Below are 21090 nucleotides of genomic sequence, written 5' to 3'. Positions count from 1 at the left end.
GGCCAGCAGACAGGCAGACTAAGGCTCGGCTCGGCACCAAGGCCGTCTGATGAGCCTATGAAGCAGTGCTCAGCTCTACGTTTGGGAGGTTATTTGGGATAGAGCTGTGGCCCTGCACCACTCCCCAAAGAGCCCTCATCTGTCTGCCACTGTTTTCCTCAGCACTCCCCCTCCCCTCCTAACAGCCAATAAAATGCTGAGGAGGACTAAAAAGCATATATCTGGAGCAGTCAAAATTGAGGTGAAGCTCGACCCTCTCCTGAGGAAGGTTGCTCACCACTGTATCTCACCCTGGTGTGTCAGCCTTTCCCTAATCCAATCAGTAGTCTTCATTAAGCGTGTATTAAGATATGTAATTTTCTGATAGGGAGGCACGTTATTTTTCCCCTGTGAATTTGCGATTAGATATGAACAGCATGCAGTTATTAAAGCAAGATGAGTAACATTTTTTGTCCAGTAACAACTGCTCCAACAGCAGTGGAAAACTGTTACATCATACTTGTATTGGACTGGTATTTACCATTAAATGGTTTCATCCTAGTGTTTGATCCAGGGTGTACTATAGCAGTTTGGAGTCGGAGCAGTAATGGCTGGAGTCCTAGTGGTGCTGAATGGGTTTGATGAAGATGCAAAATGGTATTGAGCTCGTTTGCAATTGTTGTAATGTTGTGCTCTCAATAGCCAACCTCTGCTGCACTACAACACTTTAGTTCCATGGACTCACCCAACTAATTGCCTGCATTCATCTGTTAAACCAGCAGAACGCTTCAACAGAGGCTGTGTTGGGTGCACTGGGAGTGGTAGATTGGTTTTCTATATTGCATTAAATTCCAGCTCTCCTGCAGTCTGAAAGATTTCTTGATTTGACAATTACTTGTTTATTTGATCTATGTGTATGTGTGTGTGTGTGTGTGTGTGTGGGGGGGGGGTGTTGTGTAATTTCTAGTTATCACGCATGCATATTACCATCATTTTTTATTCATTTTAACTATGCTTTTATAACATTACCTTGAGGGGGTTGGCCAACTCATCAGTGCCCTCTCTGACTGAGTGGAGACATCACAGGTAACTCTAGGTCATAGTGGTTGGCCAGGCAGACTTGGCTTGTGTGCTTAGATTGGTTTCACTACACTTGGCACTTTTCTGCCACTTGCACTATTTATGGGCTAAATTCCATTTTTGAACTTCCTCTAGAATTTACTCCCCTCTGCTTTATCATACTTTTCTCTACCCCTCTCTTTTTGGGGCTCTGCACTTTATTTACTCGTTCATTTTCTCCTCCCTGTGCAATCCTTTTCTCTTCCCAGTTCCACTGCCTTCACATTAACACAACTCCCAGTACACAGTAATTTGTTTTCTTACATGTTCACTTGCTTTCATACGTGTTCATGTTGTGCTTGTGTCCTACGTTGTGCTTCTGTTCCTCTGGCAATTGCGTCCAGTCTTATGTAATGAAATGTAATGTGGTATAATGTGTTCTGCTCTACTGTACGTGGTTGAATTCTACACATCTCTGCCCTGTGATTGATAAAGTATTTGTTTGGTTGCCAAGAAATGTCTGCACTATTGAGGCAGAGAGGTATTGTGATGATTTGTGCTCTCGGTTTTCTGTCAGCCGCACGATAACATTTATCATTCATGACGAGGCACACTGCAATCCTCTTTGGCGTTGCTCACCCACAAAGCCTATGAGTGCTTGAAACGCCTGAGGTTATCATTTTGCTTTGTTTTTTTTCCTCATTGTTTTTATTTGGTATGTTTTTTTTTTGTTTACACCACGATCAGCAACTGCAGTTATGTGTATAGATATGAGCTTGGCATTTGAAAGTAGATAAAAGAAAATAGCAAATAAATGCTGGATGCAAACTAATGATGACACTAGTAGTCTATATTTAGAGCAACATTTTAAAAAGGGACTGTTTGAAGTAAGGCAGTGGCATTTGTTTGACATTTTAATCTGTTACATTTCCTTGTAAATTCTGTTAACGTGCAGATGAAACTGAGGAGAGCATCTGCATTTGGGAAGTAAAAAACCCACTGAGATCTATGGAGGTCGGAATCAGCTGTGAGGGAAGATAGAGATTAGGCCCAAAAGTTATTTCTCATTTGCATATTGCACTCATTTCCCAGAGGGAGAGGGGGGGAGATATGATTTATAGGGCAAGCAGGTGCAGAGAGAATGAAAAGGAGAGGCTGTTTATTTGCGTTACCATAAGTGTATGTGCATGCGTGTGTGTGCGTGAATGTGTGTGTGTGTGTGTGTGTGTGTGTGTGAGGCCAAAGAACAATGCTGAGAGCTTCCCATTCTTTAGCTGACATGGTTGGGCAACACAAGCCATCGCCTTTAGAATTCTCCTCTGAGATGGACCGTGGAGAGGAAAATGGCAGTTTTGTCAAGACAGAGGAGAAAATGCCTCTGAGACACAGCACACTGGACCAAAGAAGCATGCGCTTGTCTGTCAAGGTTGTGTTTGTGCAAGTGCTGATCAGCCAACAAAAGCGGAGAGTTAAAGGAACGAAATCGGCTTACATTTATTTACAACAGGGGACTTGTGAGATGGATACTGACAATTACAGCATGTGTTCCCTGGAGCGTTTTAATTTAGCTGGTTTTGGTAATGACTCTGTAGTATGGAGGACCCTACCAGTCTTTACTGTGTGTGTGTGTTAACCCAATGAGTGCATCGATTCTACCAATCTGCCTGGTCTCTGTGTGTGTGTGTGTGTGTGTGTGTGTTAACCCCAAGAGTGCATCTTTCTGTCTGTGCGTTGTTACTTTGTCTAGGCTTATTTTTCCCCCTGTTAGCTCACCGTGTGTGTGTGTGTGTGTGTGCGTGTGTGTGTTAACCCCAAGAGTGCATCTTTCTGTCTGTGCGTTGTTCCTTTGTCTAGGCTTATTTTCCCCCTGTTAGCTCACTGTGTGTGTGTGTGTGTGTGTGTGTGTGGATGTGTGTGTGGATGAGCTACAGTATGATAAATGAGGTGAGACAAAAAGGCACATTACTGACCCGCACTCTTCCGTCTTCTCTCTCTCCCTCCCTCTAAAATGCGCCTCGTTTTGGTGGTAGAGATATTCTTAAATCATTTATTCTTGTCTCCCCCCTCCCCCATCCCATCCCAACACCACATATAGAGCCCAATCCCAAACCTGCGTCCACTCCTCCTCCTCTATGTCCTATCATTCCTAAATCACATCCCTCCGCTACCTCCCGTTGCTCACGGTCCAGGCTCTTCTCAAGGTTACCTCCTTTAGTGTGGTCTTTGGGGAGAGCCTCCCTAAACCAGCTGAAGGGGGTGTCGAGACCCTGCTGTATTTTTATCAGCTAACGGATTGTTTTAGTGTACGAAGCGCAATTAGCCGCGCAACTAGGTCTTTAGGTTGCTCCGATGGCCCCGTGCTCACCTACTCACTTACTGTTCTGCCTTAAGTGTTGCATGGTGGTCCCAATACTTTATCTGGCTCACCTTGGCTAAAGAAATGGGTTGGTGTTTTTGCGTAACGGTCGGTGTGCAGTGCACTGGGCAGATACTAAGTGGATGTGAAATGCAGTGTGGGGTAACATCACTGAGATGGCTGATGCATGAATTATGTTTTCAGACATACATTACCTCTCAGTGCCTCTGCTCCCACTTCCCTTCCTCCCTCCTGAGTTATGAATGACGATGCCCCGGCATCTAGGGACCTTTCGCTATCTTTAGCCTTGCTACAAGATCCGTATCTAAGCGGCTGTGTTCGTTCCATCCAAATATGGAAAAAATGGAAAACAGAGGAGAACTTGAATGAAACATTAAAAACTACAATTAAGAGTTATAATCCTCTCTTTTATTCAGTCTTTTTTTCTCTTTCTCTCCTATGAATCCCTTTTTTTACGGTCTTTGTCAATTCAGTTTTTATCATAGCTTGCTTAGCGAGCTAATTGGCATGGCAGTAATGCATTTGAGACACCTCATTATGTGTGAACAGATTTATGAGTTTAGGGTAATCATGAGATACTATGGGATTAAAACCAGATTCATTTCACATTTCAGACGGCGGTGGAGAATAAAGGGGGGGGTGGTGGTGGTGGGGGGGGGGGGGGGGGTGGTCGGGGGGTACTTTGCGGTCAGAAGTGAATGATGAACTGAGCGCTTTTTTAAACACTTTTGTTGAAATCTCTTTTTGCCCCCCCCCTCTGTCTCTCTTCCTCTTTCCCTCTCTCTCTTGCTCCCTGCCCCCCCCCCCCTCTCTCTCTCTCTCTCTTTCTCTCTTTCTCTCGCTCTCTCTCGCAGGTTCTGTGTCCCTCAGCGTGTTCCTGGTGTCTCTGGGCCTGACGGTGTGTGTGGTGTGGCTGGTGGCCCTGTGTGGTGTCTGTGGCTGGTGTCAGCGCAAGCTGGTGAGTGACGTCAGAGCCTCCCCCGACTCCAGAGCCCCACGTCTCACACACACACACACACGCACACACACATACACACACACACACACACACGCACGCACGCACACACACACACACAGAGCACCTGTGCGATGCAGTGCAGCACATTATACCACCTGCCGCTCTGCACCACTCATATACACTCACCTATTACACAATACCAAAATGCTGATCCACCAAACTCACCTTGGACAATTAAATGGCTCTTTTTTGGTTACTAGAGAGCCATTTCACTGTCTCTGATGTCATGGCCAAGGTCAAAACCTAGCAGCCATATTTAGTGAAAGGTCCACTTTAGAAAAGGAAATAGGTTGTTAGTAAGCTACTGTATTGAACAATGTTCTTCTCCTTCCTGATTCATTACAGACTAAAGCTAAAGCAAGAAACATCAGAAGGGAATTTCTCTTTTATGTGGCCCTCTTAAGGAGGCCTTTAGGGACATGCATTCAGGCTGAAATATGTTAAGAGCACATTTCAAAGAATTGTGTGCACATTAGCTTTAATCAGAAGAGAAAAGGCATCTGCGTAGTCATACAGAGTGTTATGGTAGGGTTTGTCTGTAGCCATTTTTAGATAGTCATATCAGTGCATGGATTTAATTGGAGCACAGCATCTTGGTTGACATTTTGTTTACAAATGGGAGCACAGTCTCGTGTCTGTGTGTGTGTGTTTGTGTGTGTGTGTGTTTGTGTATATTAGAATGAATTGGTTGTTATCGGCGCTTGTTGGAGGCAAGGGTTTTTGCACTGTTTGTTTACGAACACCATGAGGTCAGTTATTCCACCAACTGTGTCTCATTTAGTACACAGTGCCTCGTCGTCTAATACACAGAGAGAATAATGCACACAACAAATATCTGAGGGAACAACAGGCACATAAATCCAGTAGGAAAGTCAATATAAATAGATTTCTCATAATTGGAGAAAAAATGTGTTTGTGTGTATGTGTGAGAGAGAGAGAGAGAAATATTATATGTCAGTGACTGTATGTGTGTGTTACTGTGTGTCACAGAGAGAGAGGACAAGAGAGAGAAATTGAAAGTGTGCAATCTTTGATTGTGTGTGACTGTTTTTGTGTGTGTGTGTGTCTGTGTGTGTGAAAGTACCTGTACCCATTAAGTGAGAAGCCTTAGACAGGGAGTCTCCGAGCCATAGGGATAGGAAGCATCATGACTAAACCGGCACTGCTTATATCCAGGGTCTGTGACAACCCCAAAATGAGACAGAGAGGAGCCATGCCTCTCTGAATTTTACTGCCTATAACACTGATTCGGGTATAATTAACTCTGATTAATAATTAGTCATTGGCAGTCTGTTCATTAGAATGGGGGTAGAGGGATGTGAGGGTATCAGTATTTAGTATGGGCAAATGGCTTAGTCTTAAATTAAATTCTGTTATGGGCCCAAACATTAACCTCCTTACCCTCAGCCACAGCCAAACAGTCTGGTATAGAGTGAGAACTCCTCTACTGCACGAACAGTTGGGCTGATGTTTTATTTAGAATGACACTGTTGCTCGACACATGAAGTGACTAACTGGCTGATGTGTGTCAAGTGAGTGCAGGAAAGAGAGAAGAGATTCTGAGTCTGGAAGTGAGACTGGCAGTCCGTCTCCTTTAGAAATGGAGCTCAGCAGAGAGAATCTGATTCTGGATCAGGGTCTTGCACCTCCTAGAATCCGGATCAGTCCCTTGGGTGGAATTAGGCTAATTGTGTGCGTGGACTGAATCTGGTTCTACTGTGTGTGTATATGAAGGAAGGCTGCAGTCACATGTGGTTATGAGAGACAGCTGGGTTGTGAACAGCACTCTAGGGTTCTTTAACGAGGGAGAGTATTGTTGACATGTCTAACATTTCCAACTCCAGGTGTTCAGCTTACACAACCGATTCCCCAACCATACAGACAAACAAACAAACAAACTCATGCAACAAATATCGATTGGAAAGAGCTCTATGGTTTGAATTTCAGATGTTTACATCATCTTGTTTTGGATGAGTGTGTGTGTGTGTGTGTGTGACTTTGGAGCTTCTGTTTGCCTACCTGATGGTGTCGCTGGTAGGGTATCATTTGGTGGGTGTTAATTATCCACCCTGGGTGTGACTAGTGCGCTGTATGGAGTCATTAGCATGCCTTCTCCCTGTGTCCTTTGTGTGTCTCTCTCTCACACACACACACACACACACACACACACACACACACACACACACACACACACTCACTCACTTAGAGACACAGGGATGAACGCATGCACGCATGTACACACATACACATGCACATGCACACACACTCAAACACGCACACGCACACACACACACACACACACACTCAGAGACATGTACACGAACGCACATGCACGTGCACACTTGCACACACACGCACATGCTCAGAGAGACACGCATGTACGTACACACATACACATGTACGTGCACACACGCGCGCGCACACAAACACAGACACACACACACACACAGTTATTCAACCTGTCATTGTCCCGCTCTCTCACATTCATATGCTCTCTCAGACATAAACAAGGTCAAGATTGGCAGTGTTTTCATGGGTGCACCATGGATGGGCCTTTTTCTATTCTGTCTGAGGCGAGGCAGAGGGCCAAACGTGTGCCCTTCACTACGAGTGTTTATTGAAGGATTCTCTCGTCTGCACATACATCACGTGTCCCACGTGTGTAATTGAACCCTTTGTGCTTCTTATCTTTCACGCTAATCTTTGCCCTCAATTTCCTCTCAAATGCACGTATCACAGAGTCACAAGAAGTCGAATGCTTCCATCGTCACAGGTTACATCGAATTACATTTCAGCCCTTTAACTTAATCTAGATCAACTCAGAAACTGAAAGGTAGATAAAGTTGAGCTTTAAGTGGAGGTAGTGGTGTCAACATAATTCTACTTGGAGTCAGATATAACTGGAATCAGATGTACAAGTCTGCACTTAAGTCATCTAGGAAGAGGCAAGTGTCTGGTGAGATGAATTAAAACATTCAGTGGACTGACATTCAAGACATTGGAAGTGGTTCACTATTCATCAGAGCAGCGGTGGTCAGGGACCATCTCCGGGCAGTGAGCCATCGCCCAGCTGAAGGGTCATCACACTCAGATGTCCTCAGTCATTAGAAGGTGCTGTAAAATGCTGAAGTCTTCATGCCTGCCATCTGGAACTGAGGAAGCCTCTGATGAATGGCAAGACTCTCTTGGTATTGTAATGTACAGGAAATCCAGTGAATGTTCTTTTTGCTATAGTTTGGGAGACAGGTTTGTTATGGTTTAATTCCACATGATATAACAGATCCAACCCCCAACTCTCCCACATAAGAAAGACAAAGTTTAAATTAAGACTAATACACGCTTTAGTACAAAGATGAATAGGTATGAGAGGACTATTAGAAGTCTGTTTCTTCATTTAGCATCAATTTTAAAACCCAAGTATAGACATGAAAGAATATAATGTAGATAATGGATTGCCTCACCCCAATAACCTATCCGAAGCTTGTAAATATAGTAGCCCAGACACCAAGTAGTCAACATTTTGAATATAAACATCCACCAACATGTTATCCAGATTTAGGGAATGCATTTACCCCACAGCAACATTTACAGTCAATAAAGTGCATTTACAATCATACCAGCAGGGTGGAGCAAGGGGAGTTAATCGATAATGGATGCCGTTGTTCTCTCAGACAGAATTCATAAATAAATAAGGCTCAAATGGGTACCCAAATATACTTTGGCAGCCATTAATACACCTGGCTGGCTGGCCCGACTAAGATCTACGTGTGGGAAACACTTGAAATCTTCTGCACTAGATCCATAATGTGACTATCTCCTCTTCTGCTCAGTCCCACGCAGTGATGTGGACAAGAGAGCACATCTCGGACTGCGGACTGCTCAGCGCGCTTACATAAGAGCGTCTTTCTGCCTGACAGACACAAAGGCCTGGATGTGGTTAATGCCCCATGTTGGCCCCGAGGGGCCCACTAATGATTCATATGTTTATGCCCATGTTGTTCCATGCCACAGGGCATTTCTAGAGCTTTGTGAATGCAGCAGCTCAGTAAATTCTTGCTTTGTCTTTCAGTCTTTCGTGCAGTCTCTCTCTCTCTCTCTCTCTCTCTCTCTCTCTCTCTCTCTTCCTCGCTTCCCTCCCATTATGCTGCGCATCCTACATGTTTATCCTGGGCTCTGGCAAGCATGTTTGTGCAGGCGTGGGAGTAGATGCAAATCCACCTCTCTCGCCCATGTCCACCCGCTGCAGCCCTCGCTCTCTCTCTGGCTGTTCATCTGGGCCTCCATCTCTGGTGCTCACCTAACATCTACTCACTCCGACTCATACACCCACGCCGGTGCGGCGCCCCTCAGACCCACTGCTTCTCTCTCTCTCTCTCTCTCTCTCTCTCTCTCTCTCTCTCTCTCTCTCTCTCTCTCTCTCTGCTTGTTTGGTCTCCCTCTTTTCAACTTGTACCTGTTTCCTCGTGGTCTCCTTCACCACTTCGCTTGTTTGGTCTTCCTCTCAGCATCTACCGGTTTCCCTGTGGTCTCTTATACCACCCCATGACCACCTTTCCCCCCTTTCTGCTTTTCTCCTGGGATTGTTATGCCTCTTGTCTTGATTGTTATGCCTCTCTCTTTGTGTTTATCTCTGTACGTCCTTCGTGAGTTTGGTTCTGCTTGTTCCTGTCTGTGTGCTCTTTTAACCCCCCGTGTCCCCCGCTGTCCTTGTCACCACTTTGGACCCATGCTGCGCCACCTCTCTCTTTCCTCTCCTCTCCTCTCCGCTCTCTTTCCTCTCCCCCCCTCTCTCTCTCCTATCCTCTCCTCTCTGCCGTGTTTCATACGTCCTTTTCTCCTCTCCATGTTTAATTCCATTAGGAGGTCCAGTCCAGATGGGATCACTTAGACTTGGTGACACACACACACACTGAAGGAAGGCACTTAGCAGCCCCCTCATGTCTGATCGCTGTTAAGGTTCTCCAAAGTGACAACAGAGCCCCTGCTGCAGCCACCACTATCCAATATGCAACAGTCCGCTCCAGTAAAATATGTATGCCACCAAGAATACAGCCCAGATTAATGAGCACATGGGAGGAAACAACAGAGTGGCTTCTTCTCATAAGCCAAAGCTAAGCTCAGTGCTGCACAGACATCTCTTAGGTACTTGCGTTGAGGTCCACAGAAAAAAACATTACAAAACAACTGCCACCCCCACAATTTCCTTGCCCTGAAATAAACTGCCTGTCCATTTGTCTAAATCATGGTCGATTGTAGACTAAGGCTCTGTTGCAGTACAAATTGCAGTAGATCACAAGCCAAGGGTATTCATTGATCTCAATCCAATACATTCCAGAGAAATGTCACTCAGTTAAAAATATGAACAAAAATGGAAATCCATAGTGAGAAAGCTAATACGATGGTTATGGCTTATTGATTGACCCCATACACCCCTTCAACTGACCTAACTAACAACCCAAACAAATTATCGGCATAGCGATAGTGAAGCCAGATGTATTCCATTTGCCTGGTAGTCGGCCTACTAAAGAGTTTGAATGGAGGAGCCCAATTTTCATAAACTGTGAGAAATATGGATGCCCACTTTAAACACATTGACAGGACAGTATAATGAAATCGTAAAAAAGACATGGTGGGAGTACATTTGAGTGGAACAGGGATTTGGATGCCCATTTTCCACTCGAGCATGATAAAGGCAAAACGGGGAGGCAAAGTGCTGGCTTATTTTCCCCATCGTTTACTGTCGCGATCGCACATGTAAATGCAAATTTGACCCAGATGGTTTGTCTGGCAGGGCGCAAGAGTGGAGGAGGAGGAGGAGGAAAAGAGTAGAGGGGAAGATGAAGGCATCAGGAGTGGAGAAAGAGGAGGAGAAGGGGCGGACGTGAAGCGTGAGGATGTAGGCTGGAGGGGGGTGGATTTGTGGCCGCTCCTCAGCTGTGACACAAATTTACCAGTATGGTGCCGTCGTGCCGAGGAAGACCCATTTGGGGAACACACCAGCCAGCCCCCGCAGGAGAAAAGACTCTGGCTCTCGAACACTCGACACACACGCACACACGCACACACGCACACACGCACACGCACACGCACACGCACACGCACGCACGCACACACGCACACACTTTACTTTCTCCATCCCCTTCTTCCAGCGCCGTTGATCACGTCTCTATTCCCTCATCTCCTCGCCGGTTTTGTTAATTCATTTGGAAACCCACACATCCTGTCACTCACTTGTTTAGCCACCCACCACCCCCCAGTGGGCTTTATGTTTTTCTTGCCCTGTTTTTCCCGCTTCCTTCTCTCCCACTCTCTTCCTCTGCCTCCATCCCTCTATCTGCCCGCCCCCCTCTCTCTCTCGCTCTTCCTCTCTGCCTCCATCCCTCTATCTGCCCCCCCCCCCTCTCTCTCTCTTCTCTGCCTTTTCTCCTCTGCTGCTCTCCTCTGGCCCACCCCTGTTCCTGGCTGCTTCCTCCCCTCTGTGCCACCAGCCCTCTCAATCAGCCTCATTCTCTCTCATCCTTCCTCCCTCTCTCTCTCTCTCTCTCTCTCTCTCTCTCTCTCTCTCTCTCTCTCTCTCTCTCTTTCTCTCTCCATCTCCCGCTCTCTCTCATCCTTCCTCTCTCTCTCTCTCTCTCACTTCATTTCTCTCTCTGTCTCTCTGTCTCCCGCTCTCTTCCTTGCCCCCCCCCCTTACCTAACTCCTGAACATTTTATGGGAGCATTAAATGATAGATGAGCTGCACTTGATAGCATACTCTTCGCTGTCAGAATCCTGCCTTCTGTGTCCCACTTGAAACCACTGTGAGTCTTGACTGAGTGCGTGTGTGTGTGTGTGTGTGTGTGTGTGTGTGTGTGTGTGACTGTGTGTGTGTGACTGTGTGTGTGTGACTGTGTGTGTGAGACTGTGTGTGTGATAGAGTGAGAGAATGACAGAGAGAGAGAGGGAGAGATGCACGTTTGTGTTGTCAGTGTCTATGTGTTTACATAGTAGAGGTTCAGTGTTGATTGTAGGGTCATAATGTGTAAATAATACAGCAACATAAGTGGATTTGCAGTGCCAGGGGATGTTACCGGAGACGATGAACATGGGAGGCACTTATGTAACACCAATAAAAGTAATAAAGAATCCTCATCCACATGTTCTACGATACGTTTCCCCATCACTATTACACAAGCCATCCTGTGTTCCTCCTCTCCAGCAGTCTCTGGCCATTGAAGTGAATTGGCAACCATTTCCTGGCAACGATAGGAACTGTAAATGTGCAGGGGGCGGAGTGGAAGCCACCCATCAGAGTGCATGTTCCCTCTGTCTGCAGAGTGTACTGGCGAGTGTCCCCTATCTGCACAGTCACTTCAACAGATCTGTTGTGCTGTCAGGAGAATCACAGGGGAGATTTTTCAGTCCGTTTGAAGTGAGACGCTGCTTTCTGCAACAGAACCTCTTCATCACTTCAAACGACGAGCCACAACCAGCACAAAGCCTTTCCAGAGGCTATGTCTGTGTGTGTGTGTGTGTGTCTGTGTGTGTGAGTGTGCATGATATGTACATTCTTTGTGTGCTATGTCATCTATGTCATATAAGTCTTCTTGAATGTACATTGCACATGTTGAGCTTGGGCGGACAGGCAGACTATGCGTCTGGCTTCTGTTTGTTGTGGAGTTGTGTTTGCTGTTGGCCAGTGGACTGGTGGACAGTCTGATCAGTGCAGCGGCAGGGTGGTTCGTTCAGTCGAATCCCATTTAGGAGCTGGAAGCCGGCCGTGAGTCCTCAACCCCGTCCAAAGCGCCGCTTCCCTGTCACTCATTTCGAATCGTTCCTCATCTTTTACACTGCTTTTGGCAGGTGATGGATCCTGAAAGGCGGTAAAATAAATCTTTTGCCAGAAAATGATTTACGGATACCCAAATGAGGACAGTGCTTGGAGCTACCGTACTGTGATACACAAACATAATATAATGTGATTGGCCATTAAGGTGGCCCTCTTGATTGTTGTGATTAGCTTAGCAAACCGTGGGCAGGTGAAGCACACCAAGTCAAATAACAGCCATTGATCTATTTTGGCCAAAATAATAGTGCACTTTATATTCTTTGCAGACTCTTGGGACATACCCATTGACTTCACATAATTGGCCCCTCTCCCAGAGCGGTTCACATCCTCAAAAATAAAGACTGAGGCGAGGGCATGTGGCGCTAAAGGTGTTTCTCTCATACATGAAGTATCTTCCTTCTTTACTCATCCACTCTCTCTCTCTCTCTCTCTCTCTCTCTCTCCTCTCTCTCTCTCTCTCTCTCTCTCTCTCTCTCTCTCTATTCTCTCCTGTATCTCATATCCTCTTCTTAGTGGGGTACGAATTGTATTTCCGTAGGATTTTTTTGCTAAAATTTATATTTTTGTTTTATTTGCTTTATTTGGGGTCCTACTGTGATGATGGGGTGCAAATTTTCTGACCCCGCTTTGTCACCTTGGCCAGGATACTGACCACACACGACATCTACTAATAATGATCACATTTTCACAATCTTGGTGTCAATTTAGGGGTTATTGAGGATGCTGAGTCCATTTATGACAGTTTCATTGTGATCAGAAGTTGTTATGACTCATTTTTTGCAGTAATAAAGGCAAATCCAATGGGGCAAAGTCGCCAAACAGTAAGTGAGCTCATATTTTGGGAACACTTTGATGTATGTTAACGAAACTTGGTCACATGACAACTGACCCCCTCCCAAGGGTACACAACAAATTTGGTGTAATTCGTCCACTTGGGGCGCTATAATTAGCAAACCTGCGTTTAGCGGTTACAGTATGTCACAATGACGTAGGGTTAGCAAAAAAAATCCAATGGCTAGTCATACTCTTCATACTCATATTGATGATCATTGCAAATTTTCCCCACTCATTATGAACAATTGGCCATATTGGATTTTCCTTAAAGAGAAAGTAAATCATCAGCAGTCACAACTTTATTTGGCCCCCTCACTGCTGCTTGCCATTTTTTGTCAAAGATAACTATTTCAACACAAGATATATGTGTTTTAATTCTGTCTAATGACACAAAGCTGAGAATCACATTGCTAAGATACAGACAGAAGATACAAGAAGACACAATTATTATTACTTGGACCAGTCTTTAAAGGACAAAACATGCAAGAAAAGAGCAGCAACATCAAGGGAGTTTGAAATTCATCTGGAGATGAAACTCACAATGTCTCTAAAGGAACTTTTGAAGAGGCAGATACACTTAGTGCTCATCAAGCAATGGTGTGTTCAGCTGAGACTGGCTGGAGTGAAGTTAGAGTTTGGTCACCAGATACTGATGTCCTAATCCTTCTGCTTGATCTTGTTGCTGGTAAGCACCTTGGACCTCACACTCATCTCAAGTTTCTTACTGGTAAGGGCACAAAATATAGAGAAATTGATGTGGTAGAAAGAGTGCAGATTATAGGACATCAAAAATGTCAAGGCCTTATCGGTCTCCACAATTTCTCTGGTGCTGACTGGGGTGGTAAATTTGTGGGCGTCAGCAAAAAGACCTGGGTTGATGCCTACATAAAAACTTGATGATGATTCTGTCATCAGTTGCTTTAAGAAGCTTGGTGAAGGTCCATTGCCATCTAATCTCATCAATGGTGAGCTTCCCCAACAAGTCAGAGGTCTAGAGCAGTTTGTCTGCAGTGTCTATAGGTTAACTGGTCACACAACTCTACCAAAACTGAGATGGGAGCTATTTCGGACCAGGAACTTGGAGGGAGAAATGTTACCTCCGTCACGAGCTGCCTTGTTGCCTCATATCCTTCGTGCCAATTACATTGCCATGCGTGATAAATCCTACATTTCAAACTGTCCAGTTCTTCCTCAGATTGAAGAAAATGGTTGGACTTTCCAAGAAGGAGTTTATGTTCCTGTGACATGTCTTACACTCCCTGCCCCTAGAGCTGTGATAGAGTTGACAAAATGTGTGCGAAAAACCCAGTGCAAAACACTCAGGTGCACTTGTCACAGACATGGAATTCCCTGTACTCCTTTTTGCAAATGCTTTGCTGGTGACTGTGAAAATGCGACCAAGCATACTACAAATGAGGATGATGCTGACGAATGATCGATTTATGTAGAAGTGTATTTCTAAGGTGTTTTATTTCCTGTTTATGTTTATGTTTATGTAACTTTACATTAATAATTAGTTCATTTATCAATTAGTTCATCAATTAGTTCAATACTTAATACTTAGTTAATGTACACTGTCATTGCAGTAGAGCTACAGTACATTTTGTATTAGTTTTATTTCAAAGATGTTAAATGATTGATTGCTTTATTAGCTATTGTAAAGGGAAATATCAGATTGTTCACCAGATTGTTAAAAAACACAACAAAAAAAACAACAAAAAGTATCTAAACACATATCTGCTAACTGAGGCCTTTAGTCTCTAACTCTTTCTAAAGCCGCTATATCTAACAAAGTTATTATTATTATTATTATTATTATTATTATTATTACTATTATTATTATATAAATTACTCTTCAAGTTTATACAGTGTATTAACTTCTTGAGTGCACATAACTTAGAGTGTATATAATCAATTTGACCAAAAAATATGATAAAATACCCTAGAAAAGCCTAAACCACTACCAAAAAATGAGACATAACAACTTCTGATCACAATGAAACTGTCATAAATGGACTCAGCATCCTCAATAACCCCTAAATTGACACCAAGATTGTGAAAATGTGATCATTATTAGTAGATATATGTGTGCAGTCATTATCCTGGCCAAGGTGAGAAAGCGCCCCCCAGAGGAGAGGCAAAACGGGGTCAGAAAATTTGCACCCCATCATTTTTCAACAAATAAAGCAGATAAAACAAAAAAATCAATTTTTGCAAAAAAATCCTACGGGACCATTATTTCATGACAATTCGTACCCCACTATCTCTTCCTCCTCTATCTATTCCTCTAATGGCCTGGTTTGTGTGTGTGTGTGTGTGTGTGTGTGTGTGTGTGTGTGTGTGTGTGTGTGTGTGTGTGTGTGTGTGTCTTCCCAGGGGAAGAGGAACAAACCTGGAGTGGAGACAGCGGGCACCCCAGACTCTTCTCGGGGCCGAGGGGAGAACAAAGGCCTGAAGTAGGTTGGGTTGGGACAAAAGGGGGATAGAGTTAGTGGCACATAATTGTCCAGTCCTCCCCACACTTTGAAGGGTGTAGCTCTATAAAGTCTCAATGGCCCTTTCAGACCAGCCCCCCGTCTGGCCTTTGGGGCAGGTTGAAAGTTGTGCAAGGAGTCCATTAGAAGAGTATAAATGAGTTAGAACAGGTGCTAAGAGTGGCAATTATCTCCACAGTCTTTGCCTGTTTTGGGCGTGTCATGCGACTGACTTCATTTTTAATCATAGATGCTAGGAACCTGAGCATCACTTAGCTTACAGTCAGCTGCTGCGCACCTAGAATGTTAATCAGGCTCCAATCTAATTAGATGAGAGCATCAAGCCCAAGATGGACGCTATTGTTCCTTCCGCTTTTGCGTCCAGTTGGCTTATCACCAAAAGGTGATCCACTCTCCCGCGTGGCCCTATCTTCCGGAAGCCTGCCCCTCGCACGCCCCGAAGACGCTTTGATTCGCATAATCGTTGTGTACAAACAATCATTAATCTGGAAGCAGGCAGTCACATTTTTATGAGCTGCGAGAGGCAGGAGCACTCAAGGAGACAATCGTGGGAGATAATGGGCCTGCTTGTGTTTGTGCAGAGGCCTGAGCGAGCGCCGAGCAGGGGAGGGGGGGGGGGGGGGGGGGGGGGGGGGGGGGGGGGGGTTTACCGGAGCGTTCTCACAAGCAAAAGCAAACGCAGTCAGGGCGGTCGGAGCAGAATGCCATCTGAATAGCATCATGCTCCACCCGCAGTGCCCTCACACAGTCACGGACAGATGTGCGGCTGTGTCTCCTCACTCCTCTCTCAGCCGCAGATCGCGGTCACGTACTGTAGGCCCGCCTCGCAGAGCACCAGCATAAAAGGGAGCTCAGTCGTGGCAGAGCGAAAGATGAAATATAAGTCCAACTGAGGAGATTCAAGGCTAGGTTGTCAATCACATATGGCCTTCCCACAAGCCTAGATGCTGATGTTATACAAGATCGGTGAACTGTTACATTTCATGTCTGAAGATACCCTCGGTGTTCTTTTATTTTAACAAGCTTGGTGCAGTATTCAAAATCTAATTCAAAATCTAATTCTACATAGAATATTATTTACAGGTAGGCAGGGCAGGACTGGACACCAATGCCAAGTAGTGAAAATTACACAGATATACTAAATAAATATTATTATTATTATTATTCTAGACGCGCACTAGATCGTTTATATCAGAGACTTATAATGCAGTTGCATCAGTGACTTACAATGCAGTTGTAGGTTAACATTTTTCCATATATGTAGCTTATGGCTAATAAGGACCGTAAGCAAATTGTTTGTCTTTCTGCCTGTCTCTTTGTCTGTCCTTCTATCTGTATGTTGATCAAAGAGTCTGTACCAGTGGGACATCTGCTGCTGTTTCACTCTCTGTTCCCTCTCCTCACTCTGCTTGTTTGTTCTGTGTCTACACGTGTGTATTCATTGTAACAACCTTGCAGGTGCTCCTCTCTGATGTTGAATGTCTGTGAGGAGTAAAGTGATATTTTTCACTTTACACCCTCGGGAGGGGAATTATGCACAAATTAGTTTGGAATGTTCCATTATTGATTCCTTCTGTTTATCTTCACCGTCTTTATGGAGAGACTGGAAAATATAGAGCTGTCTCTTTTAGAAATCCCAGTCTAAGACAAAGTGTTTCATTTCCTCTTGTATAAAAAAAATGTCATACTGCATGCGGACTATCTCTGACATCTCTCCCTTTCCCTCCACAGCCTAGCCGCTCTCCCCGAGACACTGTGGTTTTTACCCAAGGTCTTTGTTATCAACAACAGTGTACGGCTCCTGCTCTCACAACTGCAGCCACAGTCACCAACTATATATCTCCTCAAATGCTTGTTTTATCCTCAATCTCTCCATCAGTAACCCTTTCTCCTGGTGCTGACCCATCTATGCGACTGTGTTCTCAGAAGCCTGTCTCGCCCGCCCTGCGGCTCTTTGGCCTGCCCTGCTCCAGTTTGACCTGATCCCTCTTCTCTACCTTTCTCTGTATCTGGCTCCGTGTCGTCTCTCTCTTTCTCTTTCTCTCTCTCTCTCTTTCTCTTTCTCTCTCTCTCTCTGTTCACCTTCTCTCTCTCTCTCCCTGAGACCCCTTCCCCTCGTTCCTGTGCCCAGTATATTTTGGCTGTCCATCTCTGACCTGTCTCTCTCTCTGGCCGCAGTGATCTAGACAGGGACTTTTGGAATAACAATGACAGCAGTACCGTGCAGCAGCGGTGGAGCTCCTACCCGCCCAAGGAGTTCCTCCTAAACATGTCCCCCTATGCCCCCTACGGAGACCCACGCCTCACGCCCAAGTGAGTCTCGGTCGCGGCTGGTAAGGGACCCCTTCTCTCTGTGCAGGGCTGTAACGAAGGGGCCAAGGGGGGTGGGGAAGGGGGGGGGGCACCCCTCTGCATTTCAGCTGTGTGTGGAACAAACACCACCCCTCACCCCCTCAAAAACGAAACTCTTTTCACAGACCCTAGACTTTCCAACCTTTCCTCCACCCTCCTTTTCCCTTTGCTCCTTCACTGACTTAGAGAAATAGAACACATAGAACAGGACAGTCACCCACGTGTTCACATACAAATACACAAACATGCACACACAGTCCTAGGGAAATACCAGGGGAATGCATAAAAGGATAACATGTGCAAATAGGCTTGTGCATGCTATCCTATTATGCATTACCCTAGTCAGCCTACAGTTTTGGTCATAAGGTGTGTCCGCTGATCGTACCTGTTGCGCGGAACAGAGTCATTATTTGCTGATTTTCTGAGGAGCGGTTCTCTCCAGGGCGGGGCTGAGTGTACTAACTGCCCGTCCGGCACGCACTGACAGTCAATTTAGACAGGCCCTCCGAGCAAGCGCTCTCATTTAGTCGAGCGCTCACAGGCACGCACTGGCCAACCGTAAACCACCGCTCTCCTGCCTGATCAATGCCGCCTTTATTTCCAAGCTGTGCAGGCTCATCAAACCACGCACGCGGCACCGACGGCATCACAGGCGGGCCCAGGGCGAGCCGCTGCACCTCTGCGTGCTCCCCCGAACCCCCAGCTCGCCCGCCCCCCTCTGGGACGCAACGCAAGTCCAAAGGAGGTCGGTGGGGTGAGCCAAGTCATGCTCCGCCTGACATTTTAATTGCTTAATTGAAGTCATTATCTGGAAAGAGAGTAGTCTCTCACAGCGCTCCCAGGATAAATCAGCCACTAATTGAATGGAGACAGTAATAGATGCACAAGTCTGGCATGCCGCGACTGAATCAGCCCACTTTTCTCTCCCTGTCTCTCTGCCACATGCCATCGGCCCTTCGCACTCTCTGCTCCATAGCAACATCCCAGCCAGCCCACACACAGCCAATCCGCTATACGGATCAGAGAAACTGTGTAGAATACCGAATCCTCAAACATACAGTACAGTACTCCACTCTCCCAACCCCAGCCCACCCCGTCCCACCCGGCCCAGCTTCTTATCCCACTTGACCCACTCAAACAAGTAACGTTATTCGGTGTTATCAAAAACAGAAGCCCTTATCCCTACAGCCCTGCCAGCTCACTAACCCCTAACCCCTCAGCCTCTCACTGCCCAGCCCATGGGTCCACGCCATGGAGACGGACAACCCTCAGAGTCCACTGCCCATGCTAACTTTAACCGCTAGAGTTTCCTAACACTTAACATGCAGACACGTAGCTATGAACCTACCACCTTTAGCTATAGTGCCCCCTTAATGAATTCTAGAGGGTTGACCGTTGACTGCAGTTATTGTGTTCTTGTGGTGTTGTTTTAATTTGGCCATGTGGTGGTTTTTACATGTTGTGTAGTGTTTCTTTCTGGCTTCATCATGCATCACTTTCACTTTTTGACTGGCTGTAAGTGTCTTTGAACACAAATGCAATTATATGACTGAGTGAGTTCATGATTATGTACATATTGTGCATAGTAGAATCACATTCAGTGGAGTGCAAAATTCTGACATGTGAGATTTGCAGCTACAGATTTCTTTCTTAACTTTACTTTGGACCAACTAGTGTTTTTTTGTTGTTTATAAATTAATTTTATTTCATTAATTTAATTAATCCCCTCAGGTTTTTGGGGGGTTTTGTCCAAAGGTTATGTTTACATTTTATCCATTTAGACCTCATGCACTAATGAGGTGCAACATTTCGGTGTCTACTGGCAATGAAAATTTATGGTAGAAAATTAAAGAGTATGATTTAGTTTGCAAAAGTGTCCATGCAGCTGTTCTTAGTATAGACTCTTACTATTGTGGCCCTAAAATAGAGGTTGGAGTAAAGTTATTTTAAAACGTGTTGCACATATTTCCCTGGCTACTTTAGATGGTGTTGAAATATATACAGGCAGAAAATATGTCTAAGAAATGTCCTAAATAAATCTATTTACCTGTAGTATAAATCCTGGATGTAGAATCATAACAGTGAAGTCAGGATGTGCTGCTTTGTGCTCTTTGTGTGGTAACTATGGTTATGTCCGTCCTGTTTACATTTGTCCGTCTGTCAGTGAACTAGTCCCAGAACTATCTCTGTATTGTCCAGGTGTAGAATTGAGTCTGGGTTACGTGGGAGAGGGATGATTGCTTTTCAACTGCAGTTTGTTGCAAACAATATCTGTATAGTGGCATTGACATGTAAGACCTTTTTTATAAGGAAAAATGCAGAGAACTAAATGATTACACTTTTGCGGTTGCCATGGTTGGTTCCATGCGAGCTGCAGTCATTTGTAAGACCTTTGTTGTATTAGCGGAGCTCAAAGGCTTCACAGAGTGTGCCTGCTCTTGGGTTTGCCATTAAAAGGCCAGTCATGCAGGCACCTAGCACTCACCTGAGCCACTTAGTGCTTTCTTCTCCGCACACACGCTGGTAGGCAGTGAATGGCACTCTCCCTCCCAGCTAACCCAGACACCAACATCCCCCTTCCTCGACCTGCTGAATTCTCTGGGCTTCTGCACCTGTGCACTGGAGAGGGAAAGAGAGAGAATAAAGTAAAGAGCTGTGACAGGACTCCTCCTACCCGTTCCGCTCCCTCTCTGCTGCTGCTGCTGCTTCTACTGTATGTGGAGGTCTCCACGTATGTGGCACCTCACAAACAACACTAATTATTCTGTCGCTGTCCACCTCCTCGTTCTCTTTCTCCCTCCCTCTATCTCCCTCCCTCTCTTTCTCTCTCTCTCTTTCTTTCTTTCTCTCTCCCTCCCTCTTTCTCTCTCTCTCTCTCTCTCTCTCTCTCTGACTGTTTTCTCGCAGTGGGACAGTGGAGAAAGGGGAGGCGGGCGGGGGAGGGTCGGGGAGGGGGCCCAATCGCAGTGACAGCGTAAAGAGCATGGTGGCAGGGGCCAGCAAGGCCGGCAAATGGCAGACGGTCCAGAGCCACCTGCACTCCGGAGGCCTGAGATCCAGCAAGTGAGTGGCAGGACTTATTAGCTGAAGTTTGCATGGAAACACCCCGACACAGACGCATACCAGTGGGGAGTTGGCAGATTCTTA

The 21090-nt window shown here is 45.5% G+C and overlaps 1 protein-coding gene across 6 annotated transcripts in view; it reads left to right on the top strand.

Moving 5' to 3' along the window:
• The window catches only part of syt7b (synaptotagmin VIIb), a 72835-nt gene that overhangs the window by 21700 nt on the left and 30045 nt on the right, over positions 1-21090 (top strand). For 2 of the 6 annotated variants that reach the window (XM_042060807.1, XM_042060809.1), the window contains exons 2-4: positions 4270-4373; positions 15473-15552; positions 17770-17904. In XM_042060807.1, coding sequence (XP_041916741.1) covers positions 4270-4373; positions 15473-15552; positions 17770-17904 — 319 coding nt within the window. Of the gene's footprint in view, positions 1-4269; positions 4374-15472; positions 15553-17322; positions 17905-20882; positions 21007-21090 lie in introns of those variants that run through there. The other 4 variants (XM_042060812.1, XM_042060810.1, XM_042060811.1 and 1 more) reach the window with 3 other exon arrangements.

Source organism: Alosa sapidissima, chromosome 14 (assembly GCF_018492685.1).
Source record: "Alosa sapidissima isolate fAloSap1 chromosome 14, fAloSap1.pri, whole genome shotgun sequence".
NCBI classification, from domain to species: domain Eukaryota; kingdom Metazoa; phylum Chordata; class Actinopteri; order Clupeiformes; family Clupeidae; genus Alosa; species Alosa sapidissima.
This window is presented reverse-complemented; position numbering and strand designations above follow the sequence as displayed.